Source organism: Giraffa tippelskirchi, chromosome 11, assembly GCF_054371585.1.
Source record: "Giraffa tippelskirchi isolate mGirTip1 chromosome 11, T2T-mGirTip1v1.2.pri, whole genome shotgun sequence".
In the NCBI taxonomy this organism is placed as follows: domain Eukaryota; kingdom Metazoa; phylum Chordata; class Mammalia; order Artiodactyla; family Giraffidae; genus Giraffa; species Giraffa tippelskirchi.
Genome location: NC_137285.1, coordinates 134672299 through 134697821, shown reverse-complemented (window position 1 = coordinate 134697821; position 25523 = coordinate 134672299). Strand labels below are relative to the sequence as shown.

At 42.7% G+C, this 25523-nt stretch overlaps 1 protein-coding gene across 1 annotated transcript in view; it reads right to left on the bottom strand.

Moving 5' to 3' along the window:
• Window positions 1–25523, bottom strand: part of KIAA1549L (KIAA1549 like) — a 286023-nt gene that overhangs the window by 124174 nt on the left and 136326 nt on the right. Inside the window, exon 3 of the mRNA XM_081538083.1 lies at window positions 1996–2334. Coding sequence (XP_081394209.1) covers window positions 1996–2334 — 339 coding nt within the window. The remainder of the gene's footprint in view (window positions 1–1995; window positions 2335–25523) is intronic.

Below are 25523 nucleotides of genomic sequence, written 5' to 3'. Positions count from 1 at the left end.
TATCCATTCGATCTGAAAGCATTTCTGGCAAGCGAGCTGTGGAAGTCAGACTTGGAGAGCTCAGCACAAGTGGATGTGTTGGATGGGCAGGTGACTGTAGATGGGGATGAGACACAGATTGTTGGCTTATACGTGGGTAATCTCCAATCTTAGCTGTTTGGAAGTCTCTGGGGTAGTTGTTAGTGTTTATGGACAAGAGGCCTGTATGGTTTCCAACCATGGTAACATCTGACTGTTGGATGGGCTGGTTGGTGCTCATACCAGACCCTGGATCCTGGATGCTAAAACCTTCCACAGTCGCTGAATGAGCAACATTATCTTTGAAATCCTGAGATTTTACTGTATTAGCAGTGGAATTTAAACTACCAGGAGAAGTGGCTGGAGCTGAGTGAGCTTCCCAACTTGTGGAGTTAATTGTGTGCCCATTTACATCATAATTTGTTTGCTGCAGCCAGCCAGACATCATGGGTTCTGTGGAAAGGGACTCAGCTTCTGCTGCAACAGAACTCCAGAAAACATCTGTGGTTGCTGGCTTCTTCATGCCTCCCATTGTTGAGAAATCATAGACCTCACTGGAGGAGGGAAAAGCTGTCACCTGTTTGGAAGCCAAAACTGGCAACTCAAAATGGTCTGTCACAGCTGTGTAAGTCACTGGCTTGGCGTTGGAAAAACCACGAGATGGGGACACAGTCTGGGTAGCTCGTGTGAGGGGGATGGAAGATGGAGGTAATTCAGAAGGAAGGAGGCTGGTTCCTGGTTGTGTCACGTCTGTAGAGACATGATCAGTGCTGAAATTAGAGGTGAATCTATCTACAGCGTGAAGACTTGGACTCCCTTTACTCAGAAGGGTCTGGAGAGCAACTGTCAAATTTGCCGTTTCGTTTTTCTTTAAAACAGCTGCCACGCTATCTTCCTTCTGCAGGGGAAATGTCCAAGTCGTGGAAAGACGATGAGGAAATGTGCTCAAGAGGAGGAGGTCTGTAGCTGCAGTGAGAGGGGACCCATCACTACCTGCTTCTTGAGGAGCTGGCACTTGGGGCATGGCGGGTGGAGAGGCCTGACTCCGTGCCAGCTGGAGTGGGGCAGGCGTGGAGGGGATGTCCGCTGTTGTGCCGTTTGATGGGGATGTAGGAGCTGCCCCAGAAGGGACTTCTTGTCCTTGGTCAGCTGTGGTGAGAGGCAGAGGAGAAGGCACCAAAGGGGAAGATTTGTGTTCTGCTGAAAGGGTCGGCCCTTTGGAATTCTCTGGGGTTGCTGACACACGCAGGGGGTAAGCAGAGTTCTTTGCTGGAGCATGGGCTGCATCTAGGCTGGTCATTCCCACTGCCACTGACTCTGCAGTCTGGACCAGTGACGACACAGCCTCATGGGTTGCTGCACTCTTCGAGGTTGGCAAAGATACTCCGTTATGTGCTCTTTGAGCCACCTCAGCTTCAATCGACTGGGCAGATGCAAGACTTGGAGCCACTTCCATCGTCGATGATGAGGGCCTTCCACCAGGAAGCTGAAGAAGACTTCTAGACGCTGGGGGAGGGGGAGACAAAGGGGCCAGGTCTGCCATGGAGCTCAAAATCTCAGGTGAGGGGGAGCCCGCTGAGTGAGGACCCACTGCTGGGCTTGAGGATCCAGAAAAACCTAGACGAGGGATGCCTATTAAATCCTGGGCATTTCTGGATGGAGCGTGGTTCATTTCCTCAGCAAATGGGTTTAGGGGATTCGCTATGCTCTGACTTGAGGAGGAGTCAGCTGGAGCTGTTTGGGGGAATAAAGGCACTTTGGTGGGTCGCTCTGCTGCCTTAGAAAAGACGATGGAATGAGATGAGTCAGGAGCCAATGAAGAAGATGAAGATGAGAGGAGAGCGTCTGCCCTCGGGGAACGTAGTTCTGAAATGGAAGGAGTCCCTACCCACGATGGCCGCAATGGGAGGCCAGGGGTGAAGGACGTCACTGGCGGGAGGGTGGACAGTGGGGGCAGCATGCTGGTGTGAGGCAAACCTGACACGGCGGCCACTTCTTTTCCCCCTGGAGGTCTTGGTTGGGCCAGGGTCTCGGCAGAATCCTTGGAAGCCTCGAGGGAGGCGCTGTGTGCGCTGCCTTGGGAAGGAGGGAAGTCCCCGTGGGCCCGTGCTCGGCGGTGTGTCTTGGGCAGGGCCGTCCAGGCAGACAGCGGCCAGCTCGTGTTGTCAGGGGATGGTCTGGGCCCAGGCTTCATCCTGTCCACTGCTGAGGAAGACTGGACTTCGGAGAAAGGCCTTGTTGGTGAAATCGGTAACAGCCTCCCATGAGGAGATGACTCCGGGGTCGGGGTGACAGTGATCTGCTGATTGTCCGTTCCTGTGAAATGAAATATCGTGCCATCAGGCCTTGGCTAATCATGGGTCCTGGAGAGAAGGGTGGGCCAGAGAAGTACCCCTCGGACCTCACAGAGCTTCCACGCCATTAAACATTCATTAAGACTCATTAAACACATTCAAACGATAACAGGTCATTACAGATAGGCCGATGCTGCAGCTAACCTACATGGCCGCATTGGTGAGAGATAGCCACTGATGAGGTGATGCTTAAGCAAAGATGTGGAAGATATTTGTGTGTTTTAAATCTCTTATCTGTTCCACCGACAAGGGTTGGACTGTGAAACTCACAGCCTAGAAAACCAAAGCTGAACATGGCTCCCTGCCATGGCTAAGGACACCAAAATAAACCTCATCCAAGAATCCTCAGTGCAAAAGGAAAGGACTGTGTGTCTGAATGAAGATCTTTTATTCTTAGGGCATCTCAAGAGCAACAACTGAGGTTGCCTGTGTTTGGAGAGATGGCACCCAGGAGACAGATTTATTAATATCTTGTTGGCTTTAAAAGGATTCCTGATGCTATGGTTCACACCATGTCAAACAGCAAAGGGGATTTCCTTCAAATTAGGCTATTTCTGAGAGAAAAACTGTTCACATCCCACCCGGGACCACAGACAGCTCTCACAAGGCCTGGTGTCACTACCAGCACCTGCAGAGAAATCAGAACTGTCAGCACAAATGTGCAAAACCGCAGGCAGAAAGGCAAGGAGACAGGGCATGAAATGTGACTCCGCGGGAAAGGAGGCAAAGAAATAACCAATCAGAAAGCTGGGAATTCCACGCTTGGGAGGACCTCCTGCTTGAGGGTCCTCTCTGATCCCCTTTCCACAGCAGTGCCAATGGTGCTGATGACCCCAGAGGGGGCTCAGTGCCCTTAGGTAATATTTTAAATAAAAAATAACAAAGAGGAGGTACTCCTAGAGCTTTCTACATTATTGGCCAAAAAAACGTTAGACTCAGGGATTCCCCTGGTGGTCCAGTAGTTAACAATCTGCCTGCCAATGCAGGGGACAGGGGTTTGATCCCTGGTCCGGGAAGATCCCACATGCCGTGGGGCAACTAAGCCCGTGCGCCACAACTACTGAAGCTCTTGTGCCTAGAGCCTGTTCTCCGCAACGAGAAGCTGCGGCAATGAGAAGCCCACGCACCACAAGTAAAGGGTAGCCCCCGCTTGCCCTAACTAGAGAAAGCCCACATGCATCAATGAACACCCAACACAGCCAATAAATTTTTTTTTAAAGTTACACCCATCTGGTAGAAGCAGACAAACCAAGAGCTGAAGTCAGAAGACCTGGGCTTGTGCGCACTCTCCAGCCACCCGCAGCTGTTGTGTGTATCTGTAGACTGTTGTTGCAAGAGTAAAGACAACAACCACACTCCAGCTGCCCCATGGGGCAACTGGAAGGAACACAGGGTATCATGGAGGTGGAAGGAAGGGCTCCCCAAGAAGAAAAGCACTAAACAAACACTAAAAAAAAAAAAATCACTAAACAAGTGAGCAGTCATTAGAATGGTCATTACAGGATCTAAGTCCCTGTGTTTTTGTTTGCTTATTTGCTTAACAAAAGAGGACACTATGGCCCAGAGAGGGGACACCATTGGCAGAAACCACATAATCCATCAGGGACAGAAGCAGGTCCAGACATGAGGCTTCCTTACTCCCACTGCAGTGTCTTCTCCCTAACTGCTTCTCCAAACCAGTTCTAGTCTTCACTCCAGCTCCACTCTATCCTGCCACCAGAAAACCTAACAACCAAAGCTGAAACCTTCAGTATTTGAGCTTTCAGAAAAGGAAATATACTCTGAGTCACAAAAGCTAAACAGTGATGATCTTCTGAAACATTGTTTCATTTTTTAAGATGGAAACAGTTTAAGGACAAAGGGCAAACTTAGCCCCTTTGTCTCCTTATTATGAGATCAGAATCACTAAAACTTCCTTTATATAGGACCCAAAGCTTCCTCCCTTCATATAGAAATAATCGGCAAATGCATAGGTAGCTACAGGACCAAAAGTCTACACAGCATTTCATTAAGATAACTGCACTCCTTGGGAACTGTCTCACGGTTTGCTATGGAAATTGTGTTTCTGTTACTGCACTCAGCCTAAGGAAGTCAAATTGGTTGCAATTTTTCATGGAAGGCTGATGCTACTTCCATGTCTTGGTCCTTCTGTTCATGAGGCTTACCTCCTAGATAGACTCAGGTTCACACTTGTCATGCAGTCTTGTCTGGCTATGCATGTAGGTGGTAATTATATGAGTGAATAGAACACCCTTCTAGTGTAGTTTCTGCATTTTGGTATTTTCCAGTAACACTTTAGAATCCATTTTTGTTACTTGCATGTCAGGTGAAATCTATGTAGGATTTCTTCTTTTGTACTCTCATTGAAATAAATTCAACCAGGGGTTCAACTCATAAATTCAAGTTCAGTTCAGTTCAGTCGCTCAGTCGTGTCCTACTTTTTGTGACCCCATGAATCGCAGCACGCCAGGCCTCCCTGTCCATCACCAACTCCCGGAGTTTACCCAAACCCATGTCCATCGAGTCAGTACTGCCATCCAACCATCTCATCCTCTGTCGTCCTCTTCTCTTCCTGCCCCCAATCCTTCCCAGCATTAGGGTCTTTTCCAGTGAGTCAACTCTTCGCACGAGGTGGCCAAAGTATTGGAGTTTCAGCTTCAACATCAGTCCTTCCAATGAACACCCAGGACTGATCTCCTTTAGGATGGACTGGTTGGATCTCCTTGCAGTCCAAGGGACTCTCAAGAGTTTTCTCCAACACCACAGTTCAAAAGCATCAATTCTTGGGCGCTCAGCTTTCTTCACCGTCCAACTCTCTCATCCATACATGACCACTGGAAAAACCATAGCCTTGACTAGATGGACTTTTGCTGGCAAAGGAATGTCTCTGCTTTTAAACATGCTATCTAGGTTGGTCATAACCTTCCTTCCAAGGAGTAAGCGTCCTTTAATTTCATGGCTGCAATCACCATCTGCAGTGATTTTGGAGCCCCAAAAAATAAAAGTCTGACACTGTTTCCACTGTTTCCCCATCTATTTGCCATGAAGTGATGGGACCAGATGCCATGATCTTAGTTTTCTGAACATCGAGCTTTAAGCCAACTTTTTCACTCTCCTCTTTCACTTTCATCAAGAGGCTCTTTAGTCATACCAAATTAAACTGGTTACAAGCAAGTACCCTTCTAAGTCAAAAAGGATGCGACAGGTAGAGTAGTTTTTGCTTTCAGAAAGATTTTTTGCAAACTCTTTCATAAAAATCTTACAAGCAGGAAGGGGAAGTGGGTGTTAGAGGATGAATACAAGGGCATTTGTAATTGACTGAACTGCCACAACCAAAGGAGGCTAAAATAAAGAAACAGTCTCTAGTGGACTTCCCTCTGCTAAACCTTGTTGTTTCTAGACTAGAATCCAGTGTTTCCCAAGCTATCCCTTACAAAACAGAGTGCCCCAAGATGCCTTATGAAGAAAAGTTTCAACAAGCTAATAGTTTTGAGAAGTGTATCCTATACTCACATCTAACAGTTATTAATGTTATTCACCATATGTTTCTGGCTCTCTACCTTCAGAGCACATAAAAAGACTGCACTTCTCGGATACCTCTGGGGTTGGGTGGGGCCGTATGACTAGTTCTGGCCAATGAGTTGTGAGCAGATGTGACAAGTGTCACTTCTGAGCTAGAACATTTAAATACTGGAGCAAGACTGTCCAGAGCTTGTTTCTCTGAAGGAAAAAAAAAAACAACCTAGCAATATTATATCTGAATTAGTTAAGAAAGAGGAGGAGGAACAGGAGGAACCTACTAATATTCAAAATGTTTGCAGGTCCACCAGCCTGGGTCCCTTAGGGACCATAATAAGCAAAGGCACTCTGCCTTTGTAAAAGTGTGTGCAGGTAGAATGAGCAAAAAATAAGCTTTTGCTCTTTTAAATCACTGAAAATTGGGGGTTGTTTGTTATGGTAGCATAACCTAAGTTACCCTAACCTATTCAGAAACTGGTATCAGAGTGGATTTGGAACTTAAATGGGCATACTCCCATGTACATCAACATTTAAATAAAGGCTGAGTCCTATCATCCAGAAAACATAAGAGCACCTAGGATGTAGCAAAAATTCAACAAATTGATGTTGGATGGTTTAATTAAACTTTGGCCAAAATTGATCAAGCATATTTAACTTCTGAAATATGTTTAGGATATTTCTCAAACATATTTGACCTCAGAAGTTGGTTACTCAAAAAACCCCAATGATATACATAAAAATAAAGAAGAAAACATGTTCACTGAATTAGCAAATGAAAGCAAATTCAAAAGAATAAATGATATGAAGAATTCGAGAGAAATACTTCAAAGACATGTCAACTAACTGAAATTATTGTTGAAGGAAGACATAAATTAAGATTAAATATAAAGGCTTGCTTTTAATCCACATATTACCTGGATAAGAACAGAATGTGGGAGCTTTCCTTTAAGGATCGCTTATGTTACCTGCAGGTAGGGTTGACTGGAGCTCCTTATGAACTACAATAGGAATGTAGGCTAGCAAGAAAATGATAAATTCTTAGACTGTATTAAGTTTTTTCACTCCTAAAATAAAAAAATATTTCATACTTAAGAAAAATATTTATAATGTCTGTATGTAAGGCATAAAGACTAATGATGAAAAACACACATGGTCTCTGGCTTCATGGACCTCGCAGTCTTACGGGAGATACGGAGTTAAATAGTCTCGCAAGTATAAAAATGATACATGTTACAGATGAAAGATGCATGGTTCTTAAGAGCAGGCAATAAGAGGATGTGACGTGATGGGGGAGGTCAGAAAGCACATCACTGAGAAAGTACCTATCAAGCCAAGATCCAAAGAGTAAGTAGAAGTTAATCAAGCCATGAGGGTAGGGAAAAACATTCCATAGAGAGACGAGCATTTGCAGAAACCTTGTGGCAGGAAGATGCATAAATTGTATAAGGAACTGAAAAAAAAGTACCCATAGTGAGATCAAGGAGAACATGAGCGGACATGGCACAAGATAAGGCTGAAGAGGCAGTTGATGACCAAACCATCAGAGGGTCACAGACATTACTTCAAAGATGCGTGGGAAGGAACAGAGGTGAAGGTGGGGGTGTACAGGAGCAAATGTGTTTCAGAACAGTCATTCTGGTTACAGGGTGAAGAACAGACTGCACGAGGCAAGAGGGGCCGACAGGAGACCAATAAGGAAATGCTTGTTGTGGTCCAGGTATGCAATGACAGAAAAATTGTAAAGAGGAGCTGAGTCATGGTGGGAGATTGAAATGGATAATACTTCTGGGTCCCTTTCAATTCTCAGAGTTCAGAACAATGTATTTTTTAAAATATGTGTGTTTGTGGTAATTTTTTTCTAATGGCTGCAAATTCTCCTATATGCTTCTCATTGAGAGGTAGAGTCTATGTCCCCTTGGACTTGAGACTGTTCAACCAATTAGAGTGTGATAGAAGTAATGCCATGCAACTTCTGAAGCTAACATCATGAAAAGCAGCTTGGTCTTTGAAATGTTCTCCTTCATATCCTCCTTCACTATTCCTCCTGGAACCCAGACACCACTCTGTGAGCAGCCCAGGCCCTGTGGAGAGATCCAGCCCTGTAAGTACTCCAATCAACAGCCCCAGCTAAGCCAAGCTTCCCAGTCATCTCAGCTCATGGACAGACAAGTGAATGAAAAAGCCTCCAGATGATTCTAGCCCCCAACCATCTGAATCACCACAGTTGTTGGAATCTTCCCTACAGAGCCCCCAGGCATCAAAAAGCAGAGACAAGTCATCCCCACTGTGCTCTGAATTTCTGAAACCATGAGCACAACAAAATAGCTGTTGTTTTAGAGCACTTTGTTTGGGGAGGTATGTTGTGCAGAGATAATAACTGAAACAGGACAGTGCTGTGTCCCTCACTTCTGGGAGTGAGTCACTATATGCTTGATTAGATTATTAAAAGGATTCAGAAGCCAAAAAATAGTAAAGAAGCCTTCTGCTTTATACACAAGACTTTAAAATGTTGACAATGCTAATAAAAATATTTCTGTATTAATTAAAGAGGCATCATTGAAAGGAGAAGAAGGGAAGAAAAATTTTGAGGGGGGAATAAGGGGTAGGTGGTATACATTTAGAAGAAGGAAAAGTAAATTAGAAGTAAGGCAAAACCAATTACAGAGAGATTGAAACACACTCAAAAGAAGGAAGCAAAGCAGCAGACTGGTAGAGGTGGTGACTTGCTCAGGCTCTAAGGCAACCCCGTGCTCCCTCTCTCTCTTGGTGGTCATGCTTTGGTGTGACCCTTCTCCTGGCACATGAGCAGAACCTGTGACATGCCTCTAACCAAGAGACTATGGCAGAGGTGACGGGCTGTCACCCTTGTGATTTCCTTATCTTCTTGCTCTTGTTGTTTAGTCCCTAAGTCATGTCCAACTCTTTGCAACCCCATGGACTGTAGCCCGCCAGGCTTCTCTGTCCACGGAATCTCCCAGGCAAGAATACTGGAGTGGGTTGCCATGTCCTCCTCCAGGGGATCTTCCCAACCCAGCGACTGAATTCACATCTCCTGCATTGGCCGGCAGATTCTTTACCACTAAGCCACCAGCAAAGCCATACGATTATATCTTGCTAGCAGACTCCCTCTCCATGATGACCTGATGAAGTAAGGGGCCATACTGAGAAAAGCCAGGCTTCCCAGGCTTTAGTGGTAAAGAGCCCGATTGCCAATGCAGGAGATGCAGGTTCAATCTCTGGGTTGGGAAGATCCCCTGGAGGAGAGCATGGCAACCCTCTCCATTATTCTTGCCTGGAGAATCCCATGGACAGAGGAGCCTGGCAGGCTACAGTCCATAGCATTGCAAAGAATCGAACACAACTGAAGTAACTTAGCGTGGATGCAGGCACTGAGAAAGCCAGTGTAGCAAAGAGCTAAGGGTGGAATGTGGGCAGTCTCTAGGAACTACAGGTGGCATCTCAGAACCAAGGGTGGTCTGCAGCTGACAGCCAGCAAAAATCCAGGGCCTTCAATCTAGTGGCCACAAGGAAATGTGGCCAACAACCTGGGAGAACTTGGAAGTGGGTTCTTCCCCAGCCAAGCCTCCGGATGAGAATACAGCCTGGTTGACACCATGACAGTAGCCGTAAGAGACCTTGTACAAAGGACCCAGATAAGCTGTGCTCAACTCTTGACCCACAGAAACTGTCACATCATAAATGTGTGTTGTTTTAAGCTGTAAAGTTTGTGGTAGTTAGTCAACAATCGAAAACTGATATAGGTAGGAAGGAAGGCGCCGTGGAAGGCTATATGGTGCTGTGGGAAGAGTGTAGGAAGAAGACATGGAGTATGAGGGACCAGGGCTGAAGTGCAGCATAAAGGATGGTGAGAAGTTGTGCTCAAGACAGCAGAAAGGAAGCATGAATTAATATGTTTGTTTGGACTATCACAGAGAACAAGCTGTGAGATAAAATATTCTAACACAGTACCTGAGATGCAGAGGAAGTTATTTGAAAAGAACACAAGGCTTTGCAAGAGCAGACACAAAGCCACAGCAGCAAATAGCGCCAGACACGCTGGAAGGTTGCTACGAAACAGGTTGTACTCATCTGTCTAAATTCTATTTTCAAGGGGGGAGAAAAAGGTACACTAGTCTAATCAAATTACTGAATTCTTACTTTTCTCAATGAACTCTCACTGATTCTCCAATCTCCCCTTTCCTTATAACACGAATTATTCTTCCCTGAAAATACGGTCATGGTCTTCAAAAAATGCACAGAAAGCAATGTCCCACACATTACAGAGGGAGATGAAAGACAATTTTGTCTTCCTGCACAAGCCCCAGACTGGGTATCCTTTCTAAACACGTAAAACATCACCCTTTCTAGGGACAAGGAAACAATTACTTTCTGCTTGGACAGTGTTTCCCACAAAGGGATTGGTAATCTCAAGAACTGTAAAGGGAAGTAGTTTAGATGGTTGAGATTTAAGGAGCTTCTGGATGAAGAAAGACAAAGAGCAGAAATCAACTTATGTTGTGAATGAGTGAATGAAAGCAAGAGGAAGACCCTCAAAATAATGAAAAGTTAACTTGAATCAGTTCTTTCCTTCTCAAGGCAACAAGAATGAGTGATTATACAAATGCTACTCCACTGACAACTGACACAAACCCATTTCAAACCAAGTTTATTTGAGCCAGGTTTAAATAAAACCATGACTCGTGGAGCCTCAGGAAAGTAATGTCACTCCTCTCCAACTATCGGACAATAATAACATGCACAAGCTTGCATGCACAGGTTAAGTATCAAGGGCTTCTGTTGCTCAGCAAGTTTGCATGAAATCAGTCCCAGGAGAGCTAAACTTAGCCTTGAACTAAGAGTCTAGCCAATGCCAACGTGTGTGCTCAGTCGTGTCTGATTCTTTGTGACCCTACAGACTATAGCTCACCAGACTCCTCTGCCCACGGGATTTTTCAGGCAAGAATATTGGAATGGGTTGCCATTTCCTCCTCCAGGGGATCTTCCCAACCCAGGGATCAAACTCTCATCTCCTGCATCTTCTGCATTGCAGGCAGATTCTTTATCCACTGAGCCATCAGGGAAGCCCTGAAGCAGATCACTAACACAGCAAAACATCAAAAGTTAAGAAAATGCTTAGCCACATTTCAACATAAAGTCTATCACTGACTAATGTCAAAATGGTGAAAACTACCTCCCTCATCTCCCCAGACCTCAGAGGCCCACGTGGGAACACTGAGATGCACAATGATGAATTGTTCAGGCCTCTGTCTTCCTGAGGCCCTTGGCACCACCCATTGACCATCCTTGGTGCTTGCACATAAGATGCAGACCCAGGCTGTGATGCTGCTGCTGCCCGTGCAGGGCACACTCTAACCTCACACAAGCCCCTGGGGTAGAGCAGCATCTCTGCTGCCACTTCTCACCTGAGCTCTCTCTTCAGACCCCAGGGCTGTGTCAGTCCCCTGGTCAGGGCTGTTTCCAGAGCCCTCAGGGTCTGCTACTTACGGAGTGTCCTCATTCAGGTTCACAGGGCTGCTTCCTGGTTTCCTTAAAACCACTCTTGTAACCCAGCCATAATCCTTTTCCAATCAGCACTGTTCCTCTCTCTGCCTGCTGGCAACACGGAGGAGAAGACAGCCCTCCTTAGTTGGCCTAACATATGCTGCAGTCTGGCTGCATTTACAACCAAGGTCAAGAAACCATCTACTCTGTCCAGCTCCCCACTTCCCAGCAAGTCTGCCTCACTGAGCACTTACAGGAAAGCAAGCCTGATCCCCAACAGCTCTTAAATGTAGGGCACTAAGGCAATCAACGAATAAATACCCCAAACTCATCTTCCTTGTATGTCAGAGAAAAACAGTTGCAGCTTCCTACCAGGCCCCGCAGTCAGACTGCCTGGATTCAAATCCCACTCACTCCTCCATTTGTTGTGTGGCCTTGGGTGAGTTATTTAACCTCTCTGTGCTTCAGTTTCCCCAGGAGACAATTACAGTACCTACTTTATGACACCCACAGTACCACGAAATTGTTTTAGGGATTAAAATGAGGTGGCACATGTCAAGTTCTTAGAACAGTGCCGGGCACACACTGCTAGCAATTATTATTACTATTATTATTATCTGTTGTGTTCTGGGTAGCATGGATGTACTTGGAAGCCACCTCAGAGGACCTGAACATTAGTCATAACTTAGAAATGCCTGCAGATTATGCACTGTTACGACTCCACACAACTGTGGAACTGCTTATAGTTTGCAAAATACTGTCACACCCTCAACCCACCTTGTTCCTCACAGTCCCTGTTATTACCCCCATTTTACAAGTGGAGAAACCAAGGTTCAGGGAAATCAAGTCCTGCCTTGGCCAAGGTCATGCTGAGAGTTGCCTTATAGACACATATGACTCCACCCCCTTGACCTCAGATCCAAGGCTCTCTGTTCCACGTGGGAAGCAGTAGGTATCCCCTCATCTCCAGGTCCAGGGTGGACTCTATCCTCCCAGGGGGACCTCCAACAGACTGCAGCCCACACAGTAGCTGCCCCTTCCTGTCTGATGATGAGTCCATCTCCTTGGTGCCTCTTCAACAAACATTACTGAGCACCGCTGTAAATCATCGAGATCTGTCAGGCTTCGATTCCCAGAAGGTCAAAAGAGATGGATTACGCATTATTGCTATGCTGAAGCATCCACCCCTCACCCTGCAGTCCTGAAGTTTGGTGCCTGGGATATTCTTGCCTAAGATGATTTCTCTTGGGGCTTTTTAAAACGAAATGCACCAGTTAATAGAATCAAATTGCCATTCCTTGAAGTGATGCCAGCAAAGAGAAAGTTCTGTTTACTGCTTCAACAGAAGCATTTTAACTTTCAAAGCTCTTTCACAGCTGTTTTCTTCTTCTTTTCTTTAAGTTTATTGCTTTCAAATCCTTTGTAAAACAGGTTTAAAAATAAAGTTGATCTTCCCCCTTTATAACAGTAATAAATTCCACTGTCAGGTTTTTCAAAAACCTTGATATATGTGACCATTATAGAATATTCAGAAAATGGAAGATGGAAAAGTAGAAGGCAAGCCAAAATAACCCCAGGCTACCCTTAGCCTTCTCCAAGTGCATGTCCAGGTCACCAAGAAAACCAGGATTCATACTGTGGTGACTTATACTTATGGACTTCATTCTTGGAAACGCTTGGGTTTGCTTGGTTTTCAGACCTGTGATTACACTGCACAACCAAATTTGCACCTGCTTCTTGTCTTTTATAGCATTGTATTAAGGCATGTTTCCATGTTGGATAAGGCTCTAATTATTTCCACTAAGATGTGGTATCATAATTTGTTAACCATCTCCTAACTGTCAGGATACAGGTTGTTCATAAATTTTCAGTATTCTAAATAAAGGCCTCATTGCCTTCCAATTCTGTCATCACAGCCCATGTGTAGCAGATGGGACAGGCACAATGACCTCCTCTTATGGACTCGGACACCACACGTACATAAGAACATCTGCATCAAGAGAAATAAATCAATGAGACTTGGAGTTTCTCTCCTCCCCCTACACCTTAGCATCCTTCTGATCTTTCAGATAGGGTCACTTATAAGTTTAAAAACTTCATGATGGCCTAACTCAATGATAGAAGACACAATGAACCATCAGTAACTAACCTTCACCAGTATAACTGACCTTCTCCAACAACTGACCAGTAACTAGGACAACCTTAATTGGCAAACCTTTCCAAATTTTCATATTTTTTAGTATTTCACTCTAATGACCTTAAGGGGGGTTGAGACCATTTAAATCCATTAGGCAAGAAATACTGGAGATCTGGGGCTGCCCAGGTGGCTCAGTGGGTAAAGTATCCAGCTGCAATGCAGAAGACGCAGGAGATGTGGGTTTGATCCCTGGGTCGGGAAGATCCCTTGGAGGAGAAAATGGCAACCCACTCCAGTACTCTTGCCTGGGAAATCCCATGGACAGAGGAGCCTGAAGGCTACAGTCCATAGGGTCACAAAGAGAAGAACACGACTGAAGTGATTGAGCACGCAATATGCATGCATGCACTAGAGATCTAGGGAATTCTGTACCTAAAGAAACGCAGTAACAGGAGCTTAGTTCAGTTCAGTTCAGTCACTCAGTCCTGTCTGACTCTTTGCGACTCCACGGACTACAGCACGCCAGGCCTCCCTGTCCATCACCAACTCTTGGAGTTTACTCAAACTCATCTCCATTGAGTCGGTGATGCCATCCAACCATCTCATCCTCTGTCGTCCCCTTCTCTTCCCACCTTCAATCTTTCCCAGCATCAGGGTCTTTTCAAATGAATCAGTTCTTCGCATCAGGTGGCCAAAGTCCTGGAGTTTCAGCTTCAGCATCAGTCCTTCCAATAAATATTCAGGACTGATTTCCTTTAGGATTGACTGGTTGGATCTCCTTGCTGTCCAAGGGACTCTCAAGAGTCTTCTCCAACACCACAGTTCAAAAGCATCAATTTTTCGGTGATCAGCTTTCTTTACAGTCCAACTCTCACATCCATGCATGGCTACCGGAAAAACTATAACCTTGACTAGATGGACCTTTGTTGGCAAAGTAATATCTCTGCTTTTTAATACGCTGTCTAGGTTTGTCATAACTTTTCTTCCAAGGAGCAAGTGTCTTTTAATTTCATGGCTGCAGTCACCATCTGCAGTGATTTTTGGAGCCCCCCAAAAATAAAGTCTGTCACTGCTTCCACTTTTTCCCATCTATTTGGCATGAAGTGATGGGACCAGATGCCATGATCTTAGTTTTCTGAATGTTGAGTTTTAAGCCAACTTTCCCATTCTCCTCTCTCACTTTCATCAAGAGGCTCTTTAGTTCTTTTTTGCTTTCTGCCATAAGTGTGGTGTCACCTGTGTATCTGAGGTTATTGATATTTCTCCCAGCAATCTTGATTCCAGCTTGTGCTTCATCCAGTCCAGCATTTCTCATGATGTACGCTGCATATAAGTTAAATAAGCAGGGTGACAATATACAGCCTTGACGGTCACATGGATCACAGCCTTGTCTAACTCAGTGAAACTATGAACTATGCCGTGTAGGGCCACCCAAGATGGACAGGTCATGGTGGAGAGTTCTGGCAAAACGTGGTCCACTGGAGAAAGGAATGACAAACTAGTATTCAGTATTCTTGCCTTGAGAACCTCATGAACAGTATGAAAAGACAAAAAGATATGACACTGAAAGATGAACTCCCCAGGTCGGTAGGTGTCCAGTATGCTACTGGAGATCAGTGGAGAAATAACTCCAGAAAGAATGAAGAGATGGAGCCAAAGCAAAAACAAAACCCAGTTGTGGATATGACTGGTGATGGAAGTAAAGTCCGATGCTGTAAAGAGCAATATCACATAGGAACCTGGAATGTTAGGTCCATGAATCAAGGCAAATTGGAAGTGGTCAAACAGGAGATGGCAAGAGTGAATGTCGACATTTTAGGGATCAGCAAACTAAAATGAACTGGAATGGGTGAATTTAACTCAGATGACCATTATATCTACGACTGTGGGCAAGAATCCCTTAGAAGAAATGGAGTAGCCATCATAGTCAACAAAAGAGTCCGAAATGCAGTACTTGACTGCAGTCTCAAAAATGACAGAATGATCTCTGTTAGTCTCCAAGGCAAATCATTCAAGATCACAGTAATCCAAGTCTATGCCCCAACCAGTAATGCTGAAGAAGCTGAAGTTGAACGGTTCTACGAAGACCTACAAGACCCTCTAGACCTAACACCCAAAAAAGATATCCTTTTCATTGTAGGGGACTGGAATGCAAAAGTAGGAAGTCAAGAAACACTTGGAATAACAGGCAAATTTGGCCTTGGAGTGCAGAATGAAGCAGGGCAAAGTTAGCAGAGTTTTGCCAAGAGAAACACTGGTCATAGCAAACATCCTCTTCCAACAACACAAGAGAAGATTCTACACATGGACATCACCAGATGGTCAACACCAAAATCAGATTGATTGTATTCTTTGCACCCAAAGATGGAGAAGCTCTATACAGTCAGCAGAGACAAGACTGGGAGCTGACTGTGGCTCAGATCATGAACTCCTTATTGCCAAATTCAGACTTAAGTGGAAGAAAGTAGGGAAAACCACTAGACCATTCAGGTATGACCTAAATCGAATCCGTTATGATTAAAAAGTGGAAGTGACAAATAGAGTCAAGGGGTTAGATCTAATAGAGCGCCTGAAGAACTATGGATGGTGGTTCATGACATTGTATAAGAGGCAGTGATCGAGACCATTCCCAAGAAAAAGAAATGCAAAAAGGCAAAATGGTTGTCTGAGGAGGCCTTACAAATAGCTATGAAAAGAAAAGAAGTGAAAGGCAAAGGAGAAAAGGAAAGAAATACCCATTTGAATGCAGAGTTCCAAAGAATAGCAAGGAGACATAAGAAAGCCTTCCTCAGTGATCAGTGCAAAGAAACAGAGGAAAACAACAGAATGGGAGTGACTAGAGATCTCATCAAGAAAATTAGAGATACCAAGGGAACACTTCATGTAAAGATGGGCACAATAAAGGACAGAAATGGTATGGACTTAACAGAAGCAGAAGATATTAAGAAGAGGTAGCAAGATTACACAGAAGAACTGTACAAAAAAGATCTTCAAGATCCAGAAAGTCACGATGGTGTGATCACTCACCTAGAGCCAGACATCCTGGAATGTGAAGTCAAGTGGGCCTTAGGAAGCATCACTATGAACGAAGCTGGTGGGGGTGATGGAATTCCAGTTGAGCTATTTCAAATCCTAAAAGACAATGCTGTGAAAGTGCTGCACTCAATATGCCAGCAAATTTGGAAAACTCAGCAGTGGCCACAGGACTGGAAAAGGTCAGTTTTCATTCCAATCCCAAAGAAAGGCAATGACAAAGAATGCTCAAACTACCGCACAATTGCACTCATCTCAGATGCTAGCAAAGTAATGCTCAAAGTTCTCCAAGCCAGGCTTCAACAGTACATGAACTGTGAACTTCCAGATGTTCAAGCTGGTTTTAGAAAAGGCAAAGGAACCAGAGATCAAATTACCAACATCCATTGGATCATTGAAAAAGCAAGAGAGTTCCAGAAAAACATCTACTTCTGCTTTATTGATTATGCCAAGGCTTCTGACTGTGTGGATCACAACAAACAGTGGAAAATTCTGAAAGAGATGGGAATACCAGATCACTTGACCTGCCTCCTGAGAAATCTGTATGCAGGCCAAGAAGCAACAGTTAGAACTGGACATGGAACAACAGACTGGTTCCAACAGGAGCTTAGAGAGTTGAGCAAAAAGACAACATATTTCTAGTCTTCCCCATGTTGAAAGGTTTAAATGTAAACCACTCCTAAGAGACAGTCCCATAATTAAGATGCACTATTCCCACAACTCTTTATTTTTAGCTCTATTAGAGTACTTTTCCCTTTCTGCTTAGTATTACAGCCAATTATCTCACTTACTAGCTCATCACTTTACCATTTATCCCACAAGCACACATTGAATGCTTTATCTGATAGTCTCTGTCTTACAAAGATGAACAAACTAATCTCACTGGGCAGGTGGCTTATGAGGAAGGACCTGCAGACGAAGCAGCTGATGGCTTTGCTCTAGCTGTGTAAACTTAGGTAAGCTATGCACATCTCTGTGCCTGCTTCCTCCTTTCTAAGATGAAGATGGTAATAATTGCTGTCTCGCAGGCTGTTCTGAGGCTTAAAGGTATTAATACATGTAGAGTATTTGAAATGTATCCTGGTATGTGGTTAGCAGTCAAAATGTTACTTGTTTTGATTATCATCAAGGGGCACAAACTCCAGCTGAGAGGTTTCAGGGATATATCTTTTTTTCTAAGCTATGATAAAAATAAATTCTTATCCTCTCACTTTTCTGGGTAAACTTATTCTGTCTTCTCAGGAATAGTTCTCATTTCTTACAATGAATCCCTTTTATCCAGCCATAATTCTCCAATGAGTACCTGAGCAATCCATCTGGCTTTCTTAGCTTTAGTAAGATTCACAAAGCTTCTGCATTATATGTCTCCCCTGAAGTCAACTTATTTCCACAGCCAAGAATGTGGTTTCGAAGATGATTAATTCAGCATGATTTCAAAATGAACACTTCCCCAATGAGATTCTTTACAAATTTAACTACAACTATAGCTGAGATGCTAAGAAGAAGGCAGAGACAGAACAAGAGCAACTCATATATTTATATCAAATTTTAAAAGTAATAATTATGTATTTATTAATACTTAATCCACTCCAGTATTCTTACCTGGGAAACCCTATGGACAGAGGACACTAGTGGGCTCACAGTCCATGGGGTTACTAGAGTCAGACATGACTTAGCAACTCAACAACAACAATTTAATATATGAGAAAGAAAACTGATAACCAAAATTAAACCAGAAATGAAAAACTCAAACAGACAAATTAATACACAAAAAGGGAGCCACTACGAAAAAAGTCACCCGAACTAGATATATTCAGGTAAGAGACATCTAACTTTAAAAAACTTAAAAAAAAACCCCAAAAAACAGGTAACTCTAATGTTACTAAACTAACTCAGGCCTTTGAAATATATGAAAATGTCCCCACTTGTTTTATGAAATCAGTAATGCTTTAACACCAAAATCCAATAAAGATATATTAAATAAACATTGATCAAAATATAAAAATGAATACAGGACAGCCAAGCAAAAATGTGTATATGTGGGGGACGGGAAGAACATAACAGTGAAAAATAGAAATCTATTTGCACATCAAGATAGATTTATATTAAAATTATGTATGTGTATATATAATAATCAAGTATGTAATACATAAGTATTAATTAATAAATACTAAAATTTTATAAGGTTTTGTGATAGTCAACATAAACACACTCACAAGTATATGCACAAAACACCCATATACACAAAAGAAGAATGTTAAACTCTTCACTGAATTTAAAGACCAGATATTATGACCGTAGGCGAAACTCTGGACTCAATATTTTCCACCTCAACTCTGTACCATTTGCCTTGTAGTTCATGATAGGCAGAGTCCTTCTCATTCATGCTGTATCTCATAGGATATTTTGTTACATTGATACAAAAATAATACTACAGATATCCAGACAACTCAACATTCTCTAAAACTGAGAAAAAGCAAAGATAAGCCTTCCTGGGTAACTCAGCAGTTAAGAATCTGCCTGCCAATGCAGGAGACTCAAGAGAGGCAGGTTTAATCCTTGGATTGGGAAAAACCCCCTGGAGAAGGAAATGGCAACCCATTCCAGTATTCTTGCCTGGAAAATCCCATGGACAGAGGAGCCTGGAGTGTTACAGTCCATGTGGTTGCGAAGAGTCAGACATATCTTAGCAACTAAATAACAACCATGTTCCAACATCTGTTCCAATAAATACTGGTCCCATGCAATGATTTGAGGGAAAAAAAGATTCTTTATTCAAAAATGTTCAGGCCATTTCTCTAAAAAGGACATACCGATGGCCAATAGGCACATGAAAAGATGTTCAACATCGCTAGTTATTAGAGAAATGCAAATCAAAACTACAATGAGATATCACCTCACACCGGTCAGAATGGTTATCATCGAAAAATTCATTCAAACAATAAATGCTGGAAAGGGTGTGGAGAGAAGGGAACCCTCCTGCACTGTTGGTGGGAATGCAAACTGGTACAGCCACTATGGAGAACAGTATGGAGGTTCCTTAAAAAACTAAAAATAGTGCTACCATATGACCCTGCAATCCCACTCCTGGGCACATATCCAGAGAAAAACATGACCCAAAAAGATACATGCATCCCAATGTTCATTGCAGCACTGTTTACAATAGCCAAGACATGGAAACAACCTAAATGTCCACTGACAGAGGAATGGATAAAGAAGATGTGGTATACATATATATATACACACACACACATTGAAGTGAAGTGAAGTGAAAGTCGCTCAGTCATGCCCAACTCTTTGCGACCCCATGGACTATACAGTCCATGGAATTCTCCAGGCCAGAACACTGGAGTGGGTAGCCTTTCTCTTCTCCAGGGGATCTTCCCAACCCAGGGATCGAACCCAGGTCTCCCACATTGCAGGTGGATTCTTTACCAGCTGAGCCACAGGGAAGCCCAATATATATATATTAAAAAGAATGAAACAAGGCCATTTGCAGCAACATGGATGGACCTAGAGTGTCATACTGAGTGGAGTAAGTCAGAGAAGGAGAAATATCATATGACATCCTTTATATGTAGAATATAAAAAGAAAGGAAACAAATGGACTTACTTACAAAACAGAAAGAGACTCACAAACTTAGAAAACTAACTCATGGTTGCCAGGGGGGAGGGATAGTTTAGGACTTTGGGAAGGTCATGTACACACTGCTACATTTAAAATGGATAACCAACAAAACACCTATTGTATAGCACTTGGAACTCCGCTCGATGTTATGTGCCAGCCAGGATGGGAGAGTTTTGCGGGAGAACGGATACATGTATACGTATGGCTGAGTCCCTTCACTGTTCACCTGAAACTATCATAACATTGTTAATTGGCATTACGCTGATACAAAATATTTTTAGTGTTAAAAAAAATTTTTTTTTGAGAGAGAGAGAAAACAAAGAAGTATCAGTGGCAAAAAAAAAAAAAACTGTCCAGAAAATTTCTTGTGGGAGATTCCCAGATTTACAGACAAGTACACTGAAGACTTTGAAAAGTAGGTAATAAACAAAAGTTCTGTTTCATCTGAAGTGAAGTATTAATCGCTGTAGTGTCCAACTCTTTGCAACCCCATGGACTGTAGCCCTCCAGGCTCCTCTGTCCATAGAATTCTCCAGGCAAGAATAATGGAGTGGGTAGCCATTCCCTTCTCCAGGGGATCTTCCCGACCCAGGGATCAAATCTGGGTTTCCTGCATTGAAGTCAGATTCTTTACTGTAAAATACTAAAGCTAGTTGACTGTGGAATTTTTCTTCTTTTTTTACCTGATACCAGTTAATAAACCCAACTGAAGAACACTTTGAGGGAATTCCAGCTTAGATCATTGCAGAATTTAAAGTTGTTGCCCTTGAGCAATTTCAGACAGAAAAACCAAAGAAAAACTGACGGGTGGACTGAATTCATTAAGGAATCAGAAAACAAACTCTTGGTCATTATATAGCTGACAGATTCTGTTTGCTTGTTTCCCAGTGTATGTTATCAGACTTATTCGCAAACTCCTTTATTGATGCACTTCACTGAGCTAACACAAGCGTGAGCACTAGGAAATCAGTAATGTGCTGTCACTAATGGAAAGGACCGTCATTATTATACTGATTGGCTCTAATGCCTTCCTGGGACATTAAGTTAATTTAGGTAAAATAATAATATCAATAATTTGATTGTTTTCCCCTCTGACTGGAGACATATTTTAAAAAAATGAATGCTCTACTGGAAAAGGCTGTGTGATGCTTCATGGATACTGATGTTTTTCTTACCATGAGACACTAAAAACCTACAAGTATCTATGTGGAGACCAAAGAGGCAGAATAAGTTGTCAATATTAATACAAATATTATTACTGACTCAATTCATAGTCACTGATGACTGATTTAGGCATATGTTTACTGCAGATGTCTAACTTCATTAATGTGAGTATCTCTATTTTAGGATTTATTCAGATTCTTAAAGAAGAAATTATAGATCAATTCTATTAGGACTGAAAAATGATCAAACCACTTGCTTCTAAGACAGAAAAGAAAATCTTTATTCTAAGTAAAGAATTTTCATGCCCTTTTTAGAAGCACCAAAATTCAAAAAGATAGCCAATATTGTCATAGCAAATCATTTCCGTTCATAGCTGATTTGCCTTTAGTGTTTATACAAGTGACCCTATCAAGATAGCATTTAGTTTTTAAAAATTCTGTGATTTAGACGTTTCTAACTGAGACTACATTTTCTCTCATTTGGGATAAAATCATGAGATCTATCTACACTAAATTTAAATTTGTTTCACCAACAGAATTGCCAGTGCTATCTCAATACCTTGGCTTACCAAGTAATAAACAAAATCATTAGACATGATTTTTCAGTATTGGCAATGGGACTTTCCTTTATCCTTCCAGTCTCCTACAGGCCAATCTGCGGCTAGCAATCAAGTTTAGAGGTGTCTGGCCCAAGGAAGGGGTGCCCAAAACAGGCAACCAGAATGCTAGTACTCTCTACACCTGGCCTACCCAATAAATTAGATCTCACTCTTCTCCAGGAGAAGCTAGGACTGACTGAGTACACACCAGTTGGTGGGAGGCAGGCTATATATTTCTGCCTGACTGCCACCTACCTGAAAGACAAGAGTCAACAGTCAAAGTATCTTACAGTAGGGACTTCCCTGGTGGTCCAGTGGCTAAGACTCCAAGCTCCCAATGAAGGGGGCACAGGTTCGATCCCTGGTTAGGGAATCCACATGCCACATGCCACAACTAAGAGTTTGAATGCTGCAACTAAAGACCCCACATGCCACAACTAAGACCCAGCACAGTCAAATAAAATCAATAAATATTATAATATCCTATAATACCACAGACATGAAACTTACCATCTCTATTACACTCATTCAATACATCTGCTGAATATCTGCTGTATGCCAGACCCTAGCACTTACTGGACCTTTCCTACAGTACAGCAAAATATCCGAACTGAACAAGGGAGGATTTGATCCCTTCCTGCCTGTTTGAGGCAGGACATGGGTCTCCTGTCCTTGGATTAGGAGATACACCATCTGCTCCCCTGGTTCTCAGGTCTTTGGATTCTGACTCAAATTATTCCATGGGTTTCCCTGCGGGTCTCTAGCTTTCCAGGTAGTAGAACTCAACCTTCACAAACACATGAGCCAAATCCTCATATTAATCCCCTTTTGTATGTATTTGTGTGTGTGTTCACCAACTGCCTCTCTGGGTCTAAAGGACAATCCTCCATTTTTGGTGTCAAGATTTTCTTTCTTTTCTATATGATAGCAGGTATAGCTATGGTTGTGTTCATACCCTTACTTGACAAAATTAAAAGTTCACCAATCTAAACTAGGATTCCAAACATCTTCATTTTACTAGTCCACGAGCTCTCCAATTCTGAAAATCAATGATCTACCTTTTTGGAAAAAGATCTGAGATTTCCTTCCATAGTTAAGTATCATTGAGAAATGGATTTCACACCTATTATTGCTGGGGTGTGTGGGTGTTTAGAGGTAGGCAGGGAGGAAATTCGACGAGAGTCTGACAATGAAGCAGCAGCCTCTACAGAAGCTAAGGGTTGGAATGGGCTAGTCTGAATGATCGAGGAAAAACCACAAACATGAATACTTTTTAAGGGATGGAAAACTATCTCTCTTTGTCTGATGACCCATAAAGAAAGAACAGCTCTCCTGAAGTCAAGACTTTATCCAGCTTGTGATTTTCCATGCTTCTTGCTCCAGTATCAATATACAGCTTCTTGAACTTAAAAAGACACACTATTATCTGCAGAATAAATAACATACAATTCCCTCGTCTATCCTGAATTGTTAACACTATTATTTTCACAGTAAATAACTGTTAGAACCATTACCAGTGAAACAGTAGCATGTTTTGTTGACTCTTTACAAATACCAAGAGAAATTAAATGTTTCTTGTGGCACACTGGTTGGGCTGTTAATTACCTGTAATTGAGCCTGAAATCCTGGCTTTTTTCAAAAATAGAAGTAATCAATGATAAATATATGTCATATAGAAATCAACATCTCTATTACAGAGACTTCATTAAAAATCTATTTCCTCTCAAACTATGTTGAATATTGAATAATTTGTAATAATTTTACTTATTTATTATTTTGGTTATGCTGGGTCTTTGTTGCTGTGAGGACTTTTCTCCATTGTGGCAAGCAAGAGCTACTTTCTAGTTGTGGTGCACAGGCTCTAGGGCACTCAGGCTTCAGGAGGTGCGGCTCAAGGGCTCAGCAGTTGCAGTCTGCAGGCTCCAGAGCACAGGCTCAATAGCTATGGCACATGGGCTTAGTTTCTTTGTGGCATGTGGGATCTTCCCAGAACAGAGGTTGAGCCTGTAATCTCCTGCACTGGCAGGCAGATTCTTCACCACTGAGCCACTAGGGAAGCTCTAAATATTGAATAATTTAATTCTATATCTATTTCAAAAGAATGAATTTGTTGGCTAAATTGCTTGAATGGTAAGAGACACACCTTTATTCAGAATTCTGAAACTTTAACTGGTTATTTTTCATACCAACCTACATCAAGTAGTTCCCATCTTCAAAACATTCAGTCTCTATAAGAATGAATTCCCCAAGAAAAAGTGCTACAGGTGAAAATACATAATTTAAATCAGTGCTGGAAGAACTACTGGGGAAAAAAAGAAAATTAATAACAAAGGTAAGGATTATTTAATAGCTTTAATTACAACTTCAGAGCATTTTAATAGTGTTGAACACTGAAAGTGACTTTATAATATCAAAGCAAACAGAAAGCAAAAGAATAACTTTATTCTATGACTCCAAAAGCCAGAGAATGCTGCAGCTCCTGGGCTTACTTGCAGCCACTATATGGACAAATAGACAATTTTGCTTGAAAGCCATTAACAGAACAGATTAACACAAAGTATTCTCTGATATATATACTCGACTCTGGTGTGATTTTATCTATTTCAATGAACTTAAAGATAACATTAACGATCAACAAAGGTCATACTTGGGGGAAGTAGCAGAAACATCACACATGGGCCAGGGTATCTAGATTCTGACCATGGTTCTCCCACCTTCTCCCTTTTAGATGTGAAGTAAATCATTTTTTCTGCTTGGGTCCCAGGTTGCTCCTCCGTAACATGAGAGCACAAAATTTATCATCTAGTGCGTGCGGAGTCGCTTCAATCATGTCTGACTCTTTGTGACCCTATGGACCATAGCCCACCAGGCTCCTCTGTCCAAGGGATTCTCCATGCAAGAATACTGAAGTGGGTTGCCATGCCTTCCTCCAGAGGATCTTTCCAACCCAGGGATCGAACCCACATCTCATGTCTCCTGCACTGGCAAGCAGGTTCTTTACCACTTGTGCCATCTGGAAAGCCCTGATCATCTAGGTGGTGGTGGTGGTTTAGCAGCTAAGTCGTATCCGACTCTTGCAACTCCATGGACTGTAGCCTGCCAGGCTCCTCTGTCTGTGGGATTCTCCAGGCAAGAATACTGCAGTGGGTTGCGATTTCCTTCTCCAGATCATCTAGAAGAGCCCATTAATTAAAGGCATCATTCAAGCTAGGAAATTATTTTTTAAATAATTTTATCACCCTAGACATGTATTAATCTTATTCAACAGTAAAAAAAAAAAAATTTCATTATTCCTTTTAGGTCTCTTTTAATCTCTAGGTTCTGCCCTCCATTCCTTTTGTGACCTTACAGTGTATCACCTGGGCCCTTGAACCTGTGGAGTTTCCACAATCTGGACGAGTCAGTACCTACTCATGGTGCAATTCAACATGCTCCTCTGTCCTCCGCAGAAGCAAATGACAGTTGGCTTCAGAAATATAAGTATTTAAATCTTCACTTTTATTACCTTATGTTATTTTTAAATGGGAAGTAAATATTAATAACAACAACAACAACAAAAGCACTTAAATG